The sequence below is a fragment of the Vipera berus genome, assembly GCF_964194415.1.
Source record: "Vipera berus genome assembly, chromosome: 3".
Classification (NCBI taxonomy): Eukaryota; Metazoa; Chordata; class Lepidosauria; order Squamata; family Viperidae; genus Vipera; species Vipera berus.
In genome coordinates, this window is record NC_138204.1 from 89,578,615 (window position 1) to 89,597,934 (window position 19,320).

Genomic DNA, 19,320 nt, shown 5'->3' on the forward strand with positions numbered 1-19,320 from the left:
AAAATATAAATAACAGTTTATATATGGGTTTGTTAATTTATTGGTACAATTTTAAGTTTTCTTTTTTTGGAGAATAATTCAGCTCTTCGGACTACTAATAATGGCTTTGGCTACACTAGTTGTGAAACAGCTACCCATTATGATTGCATTGGATTTAAGGCTGGGCAAGAAATAAATATTTTTTATTATATTTTTAAAAAATACTTATATTAAGTAAGGTCAGTGGTGGGATTCAGCCGGTTTCCACCACTTCGGCAGAACTGGTAGCTAATTTTTTGTTACCTGGGCCCAGAATGGACTTCCGGAAGCGGCATCCACACAGAGAACTGGTTGTTCACATGTTTGAATCCCACCACTGAATAAGGTAATAGTAGAACCTTACATCTTTATAAAGCTGCTTGGAATTACCAAAAGAAAATCATATGCAAATCATGTTTTCAATGGGAAGTATACTTTTGCCTAATTCCTGAAATCTCGATTCACATTTTTTAAATAGCTACTTCCATTTCTCATTCTGTAATTATTTTTTATTGAAATAAGCTAATAGGCCATGTTATCCAATAACAAAAGAGCTGTAAAATTATATTACTCTTTCTCCTTTACTCTTTCTGTTTTGAAAAGCTAGTAATTTAAAATAGGAGATAAAAATACTTGTGCAAGTGCTTCAGAGTCTATAGATATCCTATTAAATGCCATGCTGTCTGGCACTGCTAAAGATACATGAATATTTTTGAGAAGCTAAATCAAACACTGTATCACTAATATTTAATAATAATTTGTCACATGATCAGTGTCATAACATCGTGTGGAAATGACAGTTGCAGTTGAATTTATGTTAATAATGAACTACATTATACTTTGTTCAGATAAATTTACAAACCCATCAGGGTTTTTTAAAACTTAAAATATAATAGATAAATTTAAATATTTTGTAAAATAGATGTGAGTGTAAAATTGCTTTCAAAATAACATTCTGAAGAATACAATATTGGTGATCTACTCTTATCCCTTTACTAGAGGACGAAAGCAATGGAGAACTGATTTGTAAACGTAGTACAGAGAAGTCAATGGTCAGATAATATGCTTCAAGTGTTTTTTTACATGATTCTTTTTTAGGTTGATTACGATTTTAAAGAGTCATAACCCCACCCGATGAATATAAATTACTGCATTACAATAGGTTGCAGGGAATGTTTGCTCCCATTTTTGTCATGTCCTTTTAATTTGAATTGTACACCATTCTCTGGAAGAATATAACATTGCAGAATTCTATATTTAGAAAGCATTACATTAAAAATTTGTTCTTCCATTTTTCTTAATTCAAGCGTTGTTAAAGTGGTATTTTATGATGCCTTTAAAAACCAGCACATGATTGTTGTATAATCTTCTTATGGCTTGGGACATTTAAACAGATGTATGAAGTTACTTTCATATAGTAGATAACACATTAATATACAAGGGAAGACATTTTGAAGAGGTTGTGAAATATGAAGCCCAGTATAAGTGAGATAACAGAGAAACGTGCAATTATTATGATAATACTTTTATTAGTTGCTGTATCTAAGTCAGTCTGTAATAGCCAGAGTCCAAATAAAAACAGATCTGCTGATTTTAGTTCTGAAATTCCATTTTGGAAATTAATTTTTCAGTATCTTGATAGAATTTGGTGACTTTCTGTTTGGACTATGAAACTGTTTTCCAGTAATGCCTGGATGTTGCCATTTTAGTATCAAAATGAATGTCATTCATTTTCATGAGTTGGAGGAATAACCCATTGGGTTATAAGCAGGAAAAAGGCAATAATAATGAGTGATAGCACACATGATGGAGAAAGACCTGAAGAATAATAATCCCCAATTGTTTGGCTGCTAATCCTTGTAAAGGAGCAATCTAAATAGAGAAAACCAGAAGCAGGCAGCCCCTCTTCCAATTTCTAGTTAACATTGCTAACGCTTCCAAGCTTTTGAATAAAAAGATGTTGCAAGTAAGACTAAAAATTCTGTCTAGCTTGTGAGAAGAACCCCTACTTCTTTTAAATTCAGCTTCAAGAAGAAATATATAGCCCATTTCCATGTGGTCTGATTCTGAAAAGACCCTGAGCAGAGGAATAAGTCTTGGGCTTGCATATTTTTTGTGTATTGCACAAAGAACATTGTATTGCATTAGCCCATCTGTTTAAACAAAGTTTGGGTGAACTGGCCTTCAACTTAATTACCATTATGCTTTGACTCTGCAGACTTCCTGTATTTTGATAACAGGGATTGATTTAAACTGTTCATTATTACAGTTTAACACTGAGAACAGTGAGATCACTCTGTTTCTCCAGCAGAGCATTTCCAGGCTGTAAAATAGAGGCTCAACATTTGCTAGATCATAAATTCCGTTTGGTGTAAACATCAGACTGCAAACTGGTGAACCACACATGCATACTGCTAAACATACTGCATTTGCTTTTGCAAATTAGAAAGAAGGTAGATTAATGGCATAAATGAGTAAGTAGAGAGATTGTGGTGCTGAACTAAGCATTCTTGGTAATTGAATATGAGGATTTCTTTAGAAGGATACTTCAGGTGAAAACATATATGTCAGCAAGCACATGTAGAGAATTGATTGAAAAATTTTAAAAATAATTACATTCTCTATACACTATTGCATCAGCATTTTAAAAAATGGTTGAATTTAAAGTTGGGCATCCAAATTAAATCCAAAGGATACTTCTCAAACTCAAAATCATGTGCTTATGACTCTTAGTTTTCTGCTGCAGCTTTTGTTCAGAGGCTGAGTCAATGTATATAGTGCCTGCTCTTCTATTTTATCCTACAAGGCCGTCCTGTGAGTAGGTTGAGTTGAGAGACAATGACAGGCCCAAAGTCATCCAGTGAGCCTTCATGGCTGAGGGGAGACTTGAACTGTGACTGCCTGCGCTTGGTCCAGCACTTTAACCACCACACTAGTTCTCTTTTTTATCTTTAGTGAAATTTCCTGTTCCTATGGTCATGGTGATAGCAAAAACCTTTTCAGATGCAAAAACTAATGAGAATTATTTTATCTTTTGCACATCCAGGATTCACTATTAGCAAAAGATAACCAAAGAACCAGAATGAGCAAAAGTTAAAATATCTTGCCACCTTGTCTTGTGATAAATCACTACTTGACACACTAGTTTTGGGAAAAATACCAGATATTATGAGTAAAATTAGCTTTTACCTATTAGTTTCCTGGCCAACAATTTGAATGACCTAATATAGTCCAGCGTTCCATAGTCTGGATGCTCTAGTCCAGGGGTGTCAAACTCAATTTCATTGAGGGCCACATCAGCATTGTGGTTGCCCTCGGGGGGCCTGGTGGGTATGGCCTGGGTGGGCGTGGCCTACTGGGTGGGTGCAGCTGGAGTGTGTATGGCCTACTGGGTGGGCATGGCCAGCTCTACATCATTGCCATCAAGGGGGCCTATGGGGGCCTGGGCAGGAGTGGGACAGATCTGGGGGTCTCTGGCAGAAGGAGGGTCTCTGGGCCAGGGCCAAGGCAGCAGGATGGCTTCAGGGGCCACATGAAACCACTTTGCGGGCCGGATCTGGCCCCCAGGCCTTGTGTTTGACATGTCTGCTCTAGTCAGCATCCAGACTATTCTGGAAATTGAAGCCCACACATCTGGGTGACACCTTGATTGGAAAGCCGCTTTATGGACAACACACTCAATCTACTGTAGGACACAGTTTTTATGCCAGATCATTAGGTTCATCACTTCCGTTTGCACTGCGTGTGTGTGTGTGTGTGAGAGAGAGAGAGGGGGGGGGGAAGTACACAGGTAGTCCTCAACTTACAACCACAATTGAGTCCAACATTGCTGTTGCTAAGCGAGAGAGTTGTTAAGTGAGCTTTGCCCCATTTTACGACCTTTTTTGCCACAATTGTTAAGTGAATTACTGCCTTTGTTCAGTTACACAGTGGTTAAGTGAATCTAGCTTCTCCGTTGACTTTGCTTGTCAGAAGGTCACAAAAGTTGATCACAGGATCATGTGATCTGCAACCGTCATAAATATGAGTCCGTAGCCAAGCATCCGAATTTTGATCATGTGACCATGTGGATGCTGCAGTGGTCGTAAGTGTAAAAAATGGTCATAAGTCACTTTTTTCAGTGCTGTTGTACCTTTGAACAGTCACTAAATGAACTGTTGTAAGTCAAGGACTACCTGTATAAATAAGATCAGTTTGGATGACAGAATGTCAACTGCCAGGAGAACTAGCCCAATTGGATCCAAGACTAAAATTTCAAGTATACAAGTGCCTTACCATCACTGTCTATGTTTTGTTGTCCCATGCCTAGCTGAAGTGATAGATTATGCTTTGAATGACTTAACAATATATATTTGTGGACCTTCTATGGCAGTGGTGGAGAACCTATGGCACGTGTACCAGAGCGGGGCACTCAGAGCCCTGTCTGTGGGCATGTGCGCTGTTGCCCCAGCCCTGCCTCCCCCTGCGGCCCCCTCCTCCCCAGCAGCCCCCCGGAGGAGAGTGGCCCCCGGGAGCAGCCCGCGTGGAGCAGCGCAGCCAAGGACATGGCAGCCGGGCAGCAGGGACAAGACTCTGCCCTTGTGCTCCCATCATGCGCAGATGATGCAGGGCGAGGGCAGAGGGTGTGGCCACCATGTAACTGCTGGACCACCTGGGCGATCTGCTGTGGTGAGCCACAGAGGCGGTAGGTGGCCCTGCGGGCAGGGGGGAGGTTTGGGCATTCGGTCTCTAAAAGGTTCGCCATCACTGTTCTATGGCAAGAAGGGAGTATATGTTGCAAGAAGGGAGTATACGTTGTTTCATAGGAGGTAGTAAAATATTGTTTTGGAAGCTGGCACAGAATGTCTTTCCTATTTTTTACATTTATCTTTTCTGAAAGTCTGAAGTGTAATAGTTTCATTCACCACGGTATAAACTGGAAAACTTTCTATTATCTTATTCTATAGAAGATTTCTCTTTTCTGAAAATGAAACTTGATAGGGTTACATCCCTTGGTGTTCATCTGGCAAAATAGTATCTGCCATTGCAATTTAAAATAAATGTATTTATTTGTGATAGCTGTGCCTGGGAAGTATAAGGATTCATATTGTGTTTCACTTGTTCTTTTTATTTGAAAATATGATAGAAAGGTAGTAACCAGAAGCACATAAAAATACATTGATTTGGGACTCAAGTGTTAGAAAACGTTTTTATTCAATTTTCTAAAGATGTGTCCTAGTTCTTATATTGCTTTTGCAGGGTTCATATTGACATAGGCATACTTTTTAAATCTTGATTAACTGATTAAGAATTCTAGTCAAGCTGTCCTGTCATTTTAACAACATAAAATGGGCAATAACTCTGCCTAGAATTCAGTGCTAGTTCACTTCTTGCAACAAAACTTGATTCTAAACTTTTAAAAATCAATCTTTTTGATTAAAAATAATGTCCATCACAGAAAAGGAATTTGTAAAGAGCATGCAGTGATGGAAGTTGTGGTTAATAGGACACTTGATTCCGAATGCCAATTTGCCTAAACTCAGTGTTTCACATTAGAGTAAATTTAATTTTCCTGTTAGAAACATGCAGTTGTTTTCATGTATTTATTCAGTGGTGGAATGAACTAGCTTGAAAGGAAATTATTTTGAAGTTTAACTGAGGCCTGTTTTTAATACAGTAGAATGGTGGTTTTTCCTGCGTAATCAGAAGAGATTGTTTTCTTTAAAAAAAATCCGTGCCATGTAAATTGGTCAACTTAAATTTCCATCTTTGGTTTGGAAGTAATGGCTCATTCTTTTCCACATTCTCCACTTTTTTGATCTGGGTCTGAATTTACATTAATACATTCCAGATATATTTGCTGTGATACATTAGTGCCTATAACAGCAGAATTAGGCATATAACTGTATGCTACATGCCATGAAGTGATGTAAATATGGCAACTCTATTCCATTATATCCTTACAGGTGAAGATCTGCAGTGGGAAAACTCACAGGAAAGCTGTATTAATGTAGTTGCTCATGGCTGCAGTTTTGGAGGGAGGGCTGCTTATGGGATCTGTGAGAGTGTACTGTGGCTGCTTAGTTCGGTGCCAAACCATGACTACCTGAACAAACATGCAGGTATACATCATGCAAAGATTTGGTTCATATATCATTCTAAGCCAGGGGTAGGCAACCTTGGCTCTTTTATGACTCATGGACTTCAACTCCCAGAGTTCCTGAGCCAGCCATGCTGAGGGGAAAGAGAGAGGTTTCCAAGCTGAGCCATGCTGGCTCAGGAATTCTGGGAGTTGAAGTCCACGAGTTATAAAAGAGCCAAGGTTGCCTACCCCTGGTCTAAGGCATCACATGTGCTTTTGATTTTAGCTTAGCACGTTATGCCAATCCTGCCATGATAATGTCTTCCTTTCCTTGACAGAGATAGTGTGTGCTTTGTTCTGTTAGAACTAAAGTGCTATTGTGAGAGATGGTGCCCACCGAGGGGGAGCTGGTGTGATGGGATTTCAGTGAAGGGGCAGTTTTTTAGGAAGGTGGGAGCAACATTTCCAAAAAAGAGAGTGAGACAAAAGGCAGCACGACCAAGAGGCAAGATAGGAGACCGAGCAAGAGAGTAAGGATAGCCATCCTTTACGGTGAGAGTAGTGCGGGTTTAGTCTGGCAAGATTCTTTTCTACTGCGTGTAAACCAGGGGTCTTCAAACATGGCCCTTTTATGATTTGTGGACTTCAATTCCCAGAATTCCTCGGCCAGGCATGCTGGCCGAGGAATTCTGGGAGTTGAAGTCCACAAGTCATAAAAGGGCCACGTTTGAAGACCCCCGGTGTAAACAAATAAAAAACTGAAATCTGACTGGGTTGCTGTTTGTCATTCTTGGGCTTAGCCTGACGACTATGCATTGAATTTACCCTACATACTACGTTTTAATTCAGGTAAACCTTAACATATAACTGTAATTGAGCCTGCAATTACAGTCCTGAGTTGTGGCAGTTGTTAAGCGGGTCACCATGTGACCATGCCCGATTTTGTGACTTATTTTTGTGGTGGTCATAAAACGCAGCAGTCATTAAAGCAACGTATTTTAGCCAGTGGGTGTTTTTTGTCGAAAACTGCAAGCAAATATCAGTTTTTGGCAATACATGCCAAAAAATATAGCACTATAACAATGTTGTGTCAAACATTTCTTTCTTTTATTGCCTTGGTCCACATTAAGTGGCCCATTAAACTTTAAAAACTTAATAATTCAAAATAAAGTCCCTGAAATGAACATGCATAGCTCTTAAGAAATATTCCTAATAGGGTAAAATATTTATCGTGGTATTGTTTACTTTGATTTGGATGAACAACAAATAATTACAAAGAGAAATTACAAGTATCTGCTATCTCAGATTTGCAGTTTTACAGTATTCTCAGGACTATTTTTTTAAAAAATATTTTTTTTGCAATTTTTAAATGTGACTTTAGAAATGGAAGAGCTTTCAAGAACCTTTATTTAACAGTCTACGTTTTCCATGAAAAAACTCCCAAACTTCTGGAGTAATCAGTAGCATGTCACCATGTTACACACATTCTCTCTCATTCTCTCTCTCTCTCTCTCTCTCTCTCTCTCTCTCTCTCTCTCTCTCTCTCTCTCCACACACACACACACATTTTTCCACATTCTGAGGTGAAATTAGTCCCATTAGTTTGGTTGGTAAGATGCTTCAAGGCATGCAGGCAATTTTTCCTTTTCCTATAGTGCTTTGTTCCACTGAATAGGACCAGAGTAAAAAAGGGTAGGCACAAAGTGTAAGGATTAAGGATGGCCCTCCTTTGATCCTTTCTAGGCATGATTGTCTTCCCACCCACTTACTTTACTCTTTAGATATTGTTACAGTTATTTCACATTAGATTTAATGTGCTGAATTATTTCCTTTATTGGGCTGAATATGGTGGAACATCTCTCCTTATCGTGCAAACTGCTTGTGACTTGAGGAAAGCCCCTATTTTTCTTTCATTTGCATTTTAATCACAGTAGTAAAATAATTCAAGGATTCCTGCAGTTTACCTCTCCGTTGAGTCATATTGTTTTAATTTGTACACTGCTTTTCTGCACACATGTGCTTCAAGCAGCTCATAGGGTAAGGATAGCTACACAGGACAGCAATATTTCTCGGATCTTTATTAAATGAAAGTATTCTCCACTTTGGACTTGTGAGCATATTTGGACTTTTGAGAGCATCTTCTAGATATTCTTTTAGGTGGGAGCTTGCATGTGAACAAAACGGCTGCTCTGAATGGGCATTACAAAACACCTTTGAAATCAAAGGCAACTTTAGTAGGTTCACTCTACTTCATCTATCCCAGGGGTAGGCAACCTTGGCTCTTTTATGACTCATGGACTTCAACTCCCAGCCTGGCTCAGGAATTCTGGGAGTTGAAGTCCACGAGTCATAAAAGAGCCAAGGTTGCCTAACCCTGATCTACCCTTTCAGGATGCTTTCTTTTTCTGGGTAGTGGGCATACACAGTCAGCACTCCATTGTAACCCTTATCATTTTTGTCTTCTATGAGTGTCCGTGAAAGGCCCAGGGACACACTGGGAATAAAGATTATGCTAAGCACTAAAGCTCACCCTTCGCTTTGTGAGCTTCCTTCTTGTTGAAAATAAAAAGAATCCAGAGCAAAATAAAATCAGATGGACAAGGGAGATTTCTGTAACTATTATGTTGGAGATCCAGGTAACACACAGCTTGGAACCAATTAACTCCAAAAACATAGAGCAGCAATACAAATAATACCTTTGATATATGAAAATAATATTTTAAACTCAGGAAAAATAAAATCTCCCAAGAGGAGGGGGGGGGTTGATTGTGACTTCATGGCCATGCCTAAATACTTTTCCTATATGGAAGTGGTTTACCATTACCTTCTTATGGGATGCTTTTTTGACATCCCAATCTAACTATAATTATGGACATTTTCTGATGTCTCTCATTCAGTCCTAAACTAGATCCAGCCTTTCTTTGCTTTTCAAGATCAGCCAAGGTCAAGCATACGAGTAGTATAAACAGTTATACCACAATATCCACAATATTATCAGTTGTTTAAATATATAAGCCAAAATAGCATCTAATATAACTTTCCAATGCAGTCATATATTAATAAGCAGTATAACCACCAGACTGTTATTTGCAAGTGCCAAATGTGGGAAACTACAACCAGATTGCTTACAGTTGTTGTTAAAAATGTTGTATGCAGAAATAACAAAGGAGTCTTTGTTAAGCATTGCAGATGGGCTATCTATGCACTTTCTGAAAGTAAAATTCTTTACATCTGGATAGGTCCTTCTAGGACATATCAAGACTTGCAGCACCCATGATCTAAATGACCTCAAAAGGCTTATGAGATCATCTAGATAAAGAGGTTTAGAATTGATTTTGCAGTTCTTTGTTTCTAAAGGAATAATTGCTCTGATTCACTTTTTCCACATGTTTCAGCTGAACTTCACTTTAAGTCTTCTTGTATGGCTCTGCTTTTAAAGTCTCCCTGAAATATTATTAAAACTAAGAATAAAATAATTTACTGCAGAGGGTAATTCTAACTGCTAAGCACATTGATTTGTGCTTTAGATTGTAAGCTGCCCTGAGTCTTTGGAGAAGGGCGGGATATAAATGGGATTAAAAATAAAAATAAAAATTCTACCCTCTCTTGGATCCCACTAAACCTCCCATTAACCATCTGGCTCTAGGGAAACTAAATTTTCTTTTCTTTTCAAAGAGTACTTACTTGCCTTCGTGTCCATGCCATGGTAGCCGTAAATTGATTAGGCTATTTGGATTAAGGTCCTTCTCTGTTCTGATAGTTGTGGAAAACCACTTGGTTGGCTGGCAATCAATAATCTCTTAGCCTTATAGAATTCTGAGGCCTTTATTGGTGTTAAATATTCATTTATCACTTTTCCCACAGAGAAAGTATACACAGATAATAACGCAATAATGCTGATGTTGAATGGTTAATTTCCATTATGGACAAGCTTGTAGTGGGAAATTATCATGTGAATAATGTTTACAGCATATTTTTCTAATTCTGTGCATATACCAGCCTTTTGAAAAGAAGTTATTACGAGATATATGGAGAATTTGGAAAATTTGAAGGTATAACTTTTCTGCCTAAGAGCTTTGTCTCTAATTCACTTTCTTCCCCCTGGATATTATTTAAGCCTTATTTTACCTTTATATTTCTGATGGTCCTAAAGTGGGATTAAAGCTAGTAATGAAGTGCTTAATCTGGATAGGAAACTACATAGACTTTTCATCCATTTTATGGTGTTATTAAAAAATTCCAAACCAGACCTCTGAAGATTCCTGATAATATTCCAAATGTAATAAATACTATTGCGAAGTCACGGCATTTGATCCTAATCGTAATAGTACCAAATTGACAAAATGTGCATCATGATGTGACAGCACAATCGTTTTGTATTTGCAATGTGATATCATACACAGGTACATAAGTAGTGAAGTTAGCATAAGAACATAATGTGTGTTGTGTTGTACATCCACACTCCACAGATAACTGTGGTGAGGTCAGTATTCCTGATATTAGGGACTTAAAATTCTCAGTATTCTGAGCAGTGCAGCTGTATATGATCTGTGATTCTAAATCATTTATCATGGGAATTGTGGGTCTCCTCTGATACCTCAATATGCTTATTTTACCGTTGTTGAATGGAGCCTTTAAATTGTTTCCAAATGCTTCCTGCTTGAGCTCTGCTAAAATCCCTGGATTCCCTTATTTCAAGAAATGCAGAGATGGCTGTTTTAGACAAGTCATTTAATTATGGCTGAACATGTACCTATTAATTTCGTTCTGTGATCTTTCTCCTTGTGTTGTCCCCTACTTGCACCCCTTTCCTTATTTATTTTGGATTATAAATAAAACTTTTTCTAAACCAGAAACAGAAGCAAGTATCCTTTTTTAATAATGTATATATTCTCTATTTTGAGAGTTGTTTTAGCTATCATTGTAACTGACCCTACAGAGCCATCGTATTTCTTTTTTCTATCTGTGTTGCCATTTTTGTCAAGCACCTGAGTCAAAATAGAATTGTACGTTGTTGAATAGTAGTCTCAATCCTCTTTTTTCCCCATGAGAAATAACCCTAGTTAATAAATTTGAGAGGGGGGGGATGGCTATTTAGGATATGTAAATTAATCAACAATGGTTACATTTGGACAATTCAGTTTTAGCATAATGTTTTGAAAAGAGGTGGTCCTCAAATATAACTACAATTGGAAGTGGAATTTATGTTGATAAATGATGCAGTCGTAAAGCAAGATGTTGTGACCACATTGCTTACCGACTACTATCCCAGCACTCCCGACTGTTGTTAACTAAGAATATCTCTTCATCAGAATGAACTTAATTCCAGTATGTTGTATTCGTCTGTCTGTCTGTCTATATATCTATCAGATAACTTTAAATAATATTTCTAGTGTTGTTCCACTCCTGAGAGAATCCATTGGAATTTTGATGCAGCGAACGCCTCCTTCTCTAGACAGTGCTTTGCCTCAATGCTATCAACGGGTAAGTTATAGTATTTTGATTGGTTTGCAATACACACCTCAAATAGAGCAGCAGCAGATGTTTAACATCTGGAGAACACCTGTCCTCCAGGAAAACATATTCAATTCTCTTAGTAATTAACAATTCTTATCTGATGAAACAAATTTGTAAAAGTGGGCAATTTTCATTCTATACAAATTGAAACCTCATTCTCATAACTGTAGAAAGAATCAACAAACAAGTAACATTAATGACCAGACTAACTTTCAATTTTGTACGCCAATACAGTTTTCCGCAACGTGATACTTGCAGATGTCTTTTGGACCTTGGCAGGTGGTCTAAAACATCTGAAGGCAAATTATGTTAAAAACATTATTATCAGTTAACACTGTTAAGTTATAACCCTGTTCCTCATATAGTTTTAAAGCCTTAATGCAATGTGTTTATTCTGGGGTTAATGTGAGAATGAACATAAGTTTTGTTTAGGATTTTGTGCAAAGCTGGTTTTATGATTGTTTTCATAACCTGGGATTTTAATAGTGTACTTAATAGCTTGAAGGAAACTTTTTTTTTTCAGGAACAGAAATTGGGAAAAGAAACCCTGTCTTCAAAATTAGACTGAGACTGACTTACTATATTTGGTCTTAAAGGAAAAAAATAATAATTGGACATTTTTTGAGGGAATTCATTTTGCTTATTATGTAACAGAGTACATAGAATTATTCAGGGTTGGGATTAATTGGTTCTTATAAACCACTCTGTTAAAAAGAAGGAAAGACTAACATACTAAATTCTGTATTTTAGGTTCAACAATTGCAAGGAGTTTACAATTTGCACGATCCTCATTTCTGGACTCTTTGTACTGATGTTTACATAGGGACTTTGAAACTGTTTGTAGCTCCAGATGCTGATGCAAAGTGGATATTAAGCCAAACTCACAACATTTTTACTCAGGTAAAATTTGCATTTGTATACCTAAGTTATAAGTTACGATCCTGCTTTTAGCAACTGAGGAAAATTTCATTAAGGTATAACAGTTTTTAACCTGTTAAAAATAAAGTTGGGATATAAAGTTCAGGATTTGCAAGAAGCCTTATTTATGAATTTAAATTCTATATTAAATTCTATTTACACTTATTTCTAGATAGATGCTGTTTAGCTTTACAAATATAACTTTTCTGTTGAGTTTTGGTCTGTGGATCACTTCACAGGGAGTAAATTTGCCTCTTTTGTTCTGGGTTCCTGGTAGCTTCACATTTGATTCTTCTCAAATCTTTGGCAGTTAATGTGCATCTTTTTTTCTTGACACGTTTCTTGCCATGCTGTTGACTATTTGCAACAAAACATTTGATGGTTCTGTAATCATGCCCCAATGTCTTAGCAATTTCAAGAGTGCTGCATCCCTCTGAAAGACTTTTTACAATGTTTGACTTTTCAGAGTCAGTTAAATCTCTTTTTTGGCCCATTTTGCCTGACGAAAAGAAGCTGCCTAATAATTATGCACACCTTGATATAGGGTGTTGATCTCCCTCCCTCATTACACAAATACACATCGGTGCTTATATCCACTAAGCATTCAAGTTTATACAGCTTGGAGGTGGAAACTATGCATGAAAATGCTGATATGGTCAAAATACTTACTTGCCTAATAATTGTGCACACAGTGTAAATCTGTGAGATTCTGAACTTTAAAATAGAGTCAGTCCAGTGATGTTTATTGTGTCATTGTATGTGTATTTTTTAAATTTTTCTTTGTGGATCATAAAAGTCTTACATATTGGCTAGTTCTCATTTTCATTACATTAAGTGTTGCACACCACAAAATTCGAGTCTACAAGTCATAAAGTTGCAAAGGTTGCCAAGAAAATATTTTGAACCAGAAAAATTGATTTGTTTTTATGATCGTAAGACCAAGGAATAATGAAATTAAGAGCTCGCTATGGTGCCATCTTATTAATTGGAACTGTTCATGCATAGTAGTGGTCATGTTTATTGAATTTATATCTGCTTTTCTATTGGAAACAGTATTTGGAGAGTTGGGATGAGAGAGTAACTGACCCACAGTCATGCAGTGATCTCTGGCAAATTGAACCTGGGTCTCTTCGATCCTACATCTCAACCATTGGTCTACAATGGTTGTTTTTCCCAAACAGAGCAGACCTCCGATGATTTGCCAGTCACTTCCATGACAGATCACATTGAGTGGCTTTATAGCAGGGATGTCCAACCTTGGCAACTTTATGACTTGTGGATTGGAATTCTCAAAATTCCCAGCCAGCCATGCTGGGAGGTGAAGTCCACAAGCCATTATGTTGCTAAGGTTGGACATCCCTGCATTGGAAATGTGGTTCACTTGTTCTCATTGGAAACTGATCAAAGCGAGAAACAACCTGGAATTAAGGAGAAACTTCCTGACAGTGAGGACAATTAACCAGTGGAACAGCTTGACTCCAGAAATCGTGGTTGCTCCATCCCTGGAGATTTTTAAGAAGAGGCTAGACCAGGGGGTCAGCAACCTGAAACAGTGAAAGAGCCACTCGGAACCGGTTCCCTCACAAAAGGAAAAACTGGGAGCCACAAAAAATGTGTGCACATGCGCGTACATGCGCAGAACAGGGTTTGACTGAAGAGTGGAGCCAAGGCGAGATATGCACCTACCCTGCATATTTGAATTGATTGAACTTTTTTAGTCCCGCTTTTTTTTTGGACTGCACATGGCAGAGGACTGGGAGCCGCAGGAGACGGCTGAAAGAGCCGCATGCGGCTCCGGAGCCGCGGGTTGCAGACCTGTGGGCTAGACAGTCACTTGTCTGAGATGTTATAGGTTCTCCTACTTGAGCAGGGGGCTGGACTAGAAGACCTCCAAGGTATCTTCCAGCTCTATTCTATTCATATATGTGCCTTTTCTTCCTTGTGTTTGCAGGCTGGAGTGAGGCAACTGTACGTACAAATTGACTTTGCCACTATGTAGCGAACCTCTTCATCTCCTCTTTGGACCAAAGCGTTCTAGTAATGTCATTTTAAGACTTTGTTCTTCCTTTGGAATTGAAACTCCTGGTCTCCGTTTCCCAGCAAAGTCTCCTGCCGTTTGATTAGCAGAAGAGAACACGAAAAGAGGCCTCATCTTGAATGATCTGGGATTGACTTACAGGAGCTCCAAAACTTTGTGGATTCTTTGCCAAGTTTGTTCCTGCCGACAGCAGACTTACCAATACAGATGTGTGGTTGCAATCATTGACTGTGCTTTCTGTAAAATTGCTGCTGTGGCAGAGATTTCTTGTTCCCACAGAACCGGTATTATTGCAGAGAGGGAGAAATTAAGCAGAAATTACTTTGGGGTGTAATGTCACAGTGGTTGACATTCTACAGCATAACTGTTTATGAGACTGTTTGTACTTTGCAAACTTAATGAACCAAACCATATTGGGTTTTCAGAGTGCCTTTTTTTATCAAAGTATCTGTCAGCACAGATAGGAAACATTGGGGATTTTTATTAATTTTTATGGCTGTGACTTGTACCAGTAAAAGTTTTTGCTTGCAATTGGTGTGCTGTAAATGTGTAATTGAATACAGAGATGATGGATTCCCTGTTAATGTTACATTTTAAAGTTTCTCGGGGAGACGACTCTTCAGTTTTCAAATACAAAGTTAAAATGGATACGCGAAACGCGCTTGCAGAATGTTTCATCACCGTGAATTAAAATCTTGGCTGCTAATTCTGCAGCATCCTGACAGTAATTGGGTGTTACTACATGTAGCCAGTGTGCAAAAGGATATCTTGCAAGAATGTCTTCCTCCGATCTGATGTCTTTTAATTGTTTTCATCATGGCCAAGTCTTGCAGTAAATAATTAGGGTTTTTTAAATTTAACCTTTATGAAATGCTCAAAAGGAAGGTTATGGATTTGCCTCTTCTTGCATTACCATTTCCTTTCTGAACCCTTTATGTTGGATACATTTATTTTGATAGAAGGGGTTTTTTATATTAGCCAACAGACAATACATGATTTTATTTTGTATTCTGTATGTTTACTTAACAAATTATTTGACCCTCTTATGAATGTGAATCCAGGATATTCTTCTGGCAATTTCACCATTATCTGCATTGACTTAGGTTTTAACATTCAGATTTTAACTGAATATAAGGAGTTTTCCTAAATCAAACCCCATATTCAAAGAGGTTTTTTTCATCAGTTTCTTGTAGGACCTATAAATCTTACAGCAGCATTTTCTAGCACTTAATTATTCAGTGACTGGCTCTGCCAATATTGTCTGTGCTGCTATTCTCCATCATAATTAAAGTTCTTTCAAAACTTCACAGGAACATGTCTAGGTAGTACGTCTTCTGTCTATACATCCCACTGTGCAAGTGTAATATTTAAAGGTTTTATTTGGATAGAATGCTACATATGCATTTTGCTGTTCCTAATGTTGGAACTGAAGTTGATCAGAAGCTAGTCTCCCTTTTAAGTTAATATGGAAAGCCCCAATTCATTATTTGTCAAATCAACAGAAATCACTATACTTTTTAAGACAATTGTAATAAAACTGTGTGATGCAAGCAAGATGAGCTTGCCTAGAAAAATGAAGGCTAGCATTTACTCATGGTCAGAAATGTTTTTTTAAAAATACAATTGTTTTTTTTATTCCTTGCATGAAATTGTATTGGGCATCAGAAATACATAAAATGGACCTGAATTTTATATTGGAAAAAACTGTAGTGTGGATTTTCTGTTTTTATGGGAATAACTTTTTATTATTTTTAATGTTTTACTGGTTGTTTAATTTCTAACCCTGCTTTGTTTTGCTTACTGTTAGAAATGTATTTTTGTGCAACCTGTAATTTAAACCCTAATATAAGTTTTGATTCATTATTTTTGCACAGTAGCGTAATTGGGCCTCCTTCCTTTCCATAAGACACAATGAAAACTGTTTTGTGTATTTCTGTTTTCTTATTTCCCTCATTCATAAAAGACAATGGGAACAGATTTCCCCGGGGGAAAGTTTGTGCTGTTTTCACTTGGTGCAGAAATATTATTTTTTCCCAGGGAGGTAATTATTTAGCTCTGTGTAGATTAATATGAAGCCCCATCGCCTCTGAATCTTTTTCAGAGAAAGGGTTTGCTGACACAGGTTGTTAACGTGTTGTTGAATACTTGTAATCACTTCTTCAAATAAGGAAATCAACTTATTCCAATGATTTGTGCATCTGTCCAAATTTTGCTTATGCTTTTGACATGACTGTTGCAGTGGCTTTTGTTGGCACGTTCTAAATCTTGGGTGTGCCTTAAATAAGAGACGCTGGAAACTGCTCACCCTTTTTAGTGGGGTTAATATGCTCTTTGTTTTGTTTTTGCAGGCTGTAGTCCTCTTTATTGCTGCTGACTTCTCTCAGCCAAATATCAAACAGCAAAGCATGTTAAATTATACTTTTGCCAAATATGTGGCACTGAAACGTGCTTTTATCTAACTTTTGGCAAAATAACGTACGTTGAATGAATGTGTTGCCTTGGAACCATATAGTGCAGCAGAGAGCTCACTCCCTAAACAAATGTATATTTTGGTCTGTCATCACAAGACATTTAACTTAGGAGATTTGTAGAACAGGTTCATTGCCCACTAAGCTCCAGATAGATAATATGAACGAAAAAGTGTTCTTTATACTTTTTAAGTTCAAAGTATTAGGCTTAATCTTAGGAGGTGTTTAATACTTGAGGGAAAGTAGGCTGCCCAACGTAGCTGAGAGTTTAGGACATTATTTTCTACAGATGGAACCAGCGACTTGAATAACCTGGTTTTTTTCCCCCCAGTGCTTTTTCATTTCTAAAACTGAATACTTGCAGTTTTATTCAGAGTCTTGGCTACTAAACAAAGTACTGGTCTAACTGTGGCCAAAGTTTTTAGAAGAGATGCTAGCTGCACTTTATCAAATGAATATTGTTGGCAGATGAAGAAATTGAGACTGGCAGTGGAAATATCACTGGCTGGTTTTGCCGGGTGGGGGGGACTGAAACCAGTGAAATTAATTATGTTTTCCAGGGGAGAACTGTAGTATTTCTTTGCAAATATGGTTGGTATGATTTAGATCAGGGGTTGGCAACCTCGGCTCTTTTATGACTCATGGATTTCAACTCCCAGAATTCCTGAGTCAGCTGACTCAGGAATTCTGGGTGTTGAAGTCCAGGAGTCATAAAAGAGCCGAGGTTGCCTACCCCTGATTTAGATGAAACCCATACTTTGTCCAGTTTAGAAGATTATCCTGTTTTGTTCTAAATTGCTTAAATCTTGATTCTGCTTTTATTTTGCCACAGAAAGTGCTTCAATATGCATTTTTCTCAGAGTTCTGCTTCCCGCCTCCATTATAATTCCCACTACTTCCTACTTTGACCTGATCTTTTTGCAATTTTTTTATAACCTTAAAAGGGTTGTCTCACACTAATGAGTAAATTTACTTTGAACCTGTGACTAAGCTTTAGCACAGATGGGTTTTTCTCTTTTTATTCTCCTACTGTCTTGAGGGGAAAGTTTCACTGTAATGAAATACTAAAAGCATTGTTTGCAGATTTTATTTACTGAGGCCTGGTTGCTATGATATCGATTCCCAAAACTTGCCACTCAGTCGCCTTGAACCACAAGATGGGCAGCAAATAAATTTGATAAATAAAAAATATATATGCAGGGGTCTGCAGTCTGTTCAGGCAGCATGAATCACTATGCAACCTGTAGCTGTCAAATTTCTAATAGTCCAAATTCTGACTTGAGAACACTGATTTAATAGGATTTCAGCTGCCTATTTTTAACTTTTGAGATCAGTAACCACTATTTAGTGGTGGTGTGTCTTGTTGCCAAGCCCCAATTTAAATTAAAGATTATAGATTGCATTTATGGCCTAGCCATACATTCTTCTGCATGAGAAAATGGCGAAACTCTTACTTTCTGAAAATGTCTTTTATTTAATTTCTAAAGCCCTGGTGTTTTGTACAATTTAAGGAATTTAGTTACCGATAAATTCAAAGTGGTAGCTGAAGATAATATACTGGACATAAACTTGAAAATAATATAGCTAGCGGCCAGTCTGATTTGCTGTCAGTGCAATATTGAACATTTTATTGGATTTTCTTCTACTTTAATACAGTCTTTATTGAAACAGCAAAAATGTTTGACATGATATTTGGGATCAATTTTTCTTATCAATAAAACTTTTTTTTAAAAGGTCATGGATTGTTTATGTAGTTCTTGGGAGTGAAATACGTTTTTAGAGCATTCTTAAGTTCTCTTCTAATTGGCAAAAAAGATAGAGGTGTCATAGACCTTAATAAGCTGTACATTGTGGTTGATGCACAACAGCAGCTGGTCTCGCACAGCATGCTAAGCCACGTATTAGTAAAACACAATATGTGAATAAAAAAAATGCAGAGATAATGTGAGGTTGGTTGGGTAGATTTATTTCCCACTCTTTCTGCACAAACTCAAGGCAATGTTGAGTTGAGGCACCTCTTCATGGAAATGGCACAGAAAAGATGGCATCCCTTAATCTCCCTTGAAAATCTTTTGGAGGAACCTCTAAATCTCTGGAAAACAGCACAGAGAAGGAGTCGTCAATATAAACAGTACATTGAACCAACTGCCAAGGTCCATTTTCTACATCATATATAGTTGCAAATGGATACCTCCGGCTTGCTCTAGAGGCAGAGTAGAGATCTTTTTGAGTCCATTTCATTTGGAAGGACATAGCCTCTTCATTTTTGAAAGGACATGCTGTAAAAAGAGCTTAAAGAA

The 19,320-nt window shown here is 37.6% G+C and overlaps 1 protein-coding gene across 1 annotated transcript in view; it reads left to right on the plus strand.

Annotated features, from left to right (window-relative positions):
- SLC30A7 (solute carrier family 30 member 7) overlaps positions 1-18,758 on the plus strand; it is a 37,191-nt gene extending 18,433 nt beyond the window's left edge. Inside the window, exons 9-11 of the mRNA XM_081324959.1 lie at positions 11,473-11,563; positions 12,347-12,496; positions 14,466-18,758. Of these exons, the coding sequence (XP_081181085.1) occupies positions 11,473-11,563; positions 12,347-12,496; positions 14,466-14,513 (289 nt within the window). The 3' untranslated portion in view covers positions 14,514-18,758. The remainder of the gene's footprint in view (positions 1-11,472; positions 11,564-12,346; positions 12,497-14,465) is intronic.
- The last annotated feature ends 562 nt before the right edge of the window (positions 18,759-19,320 follow it).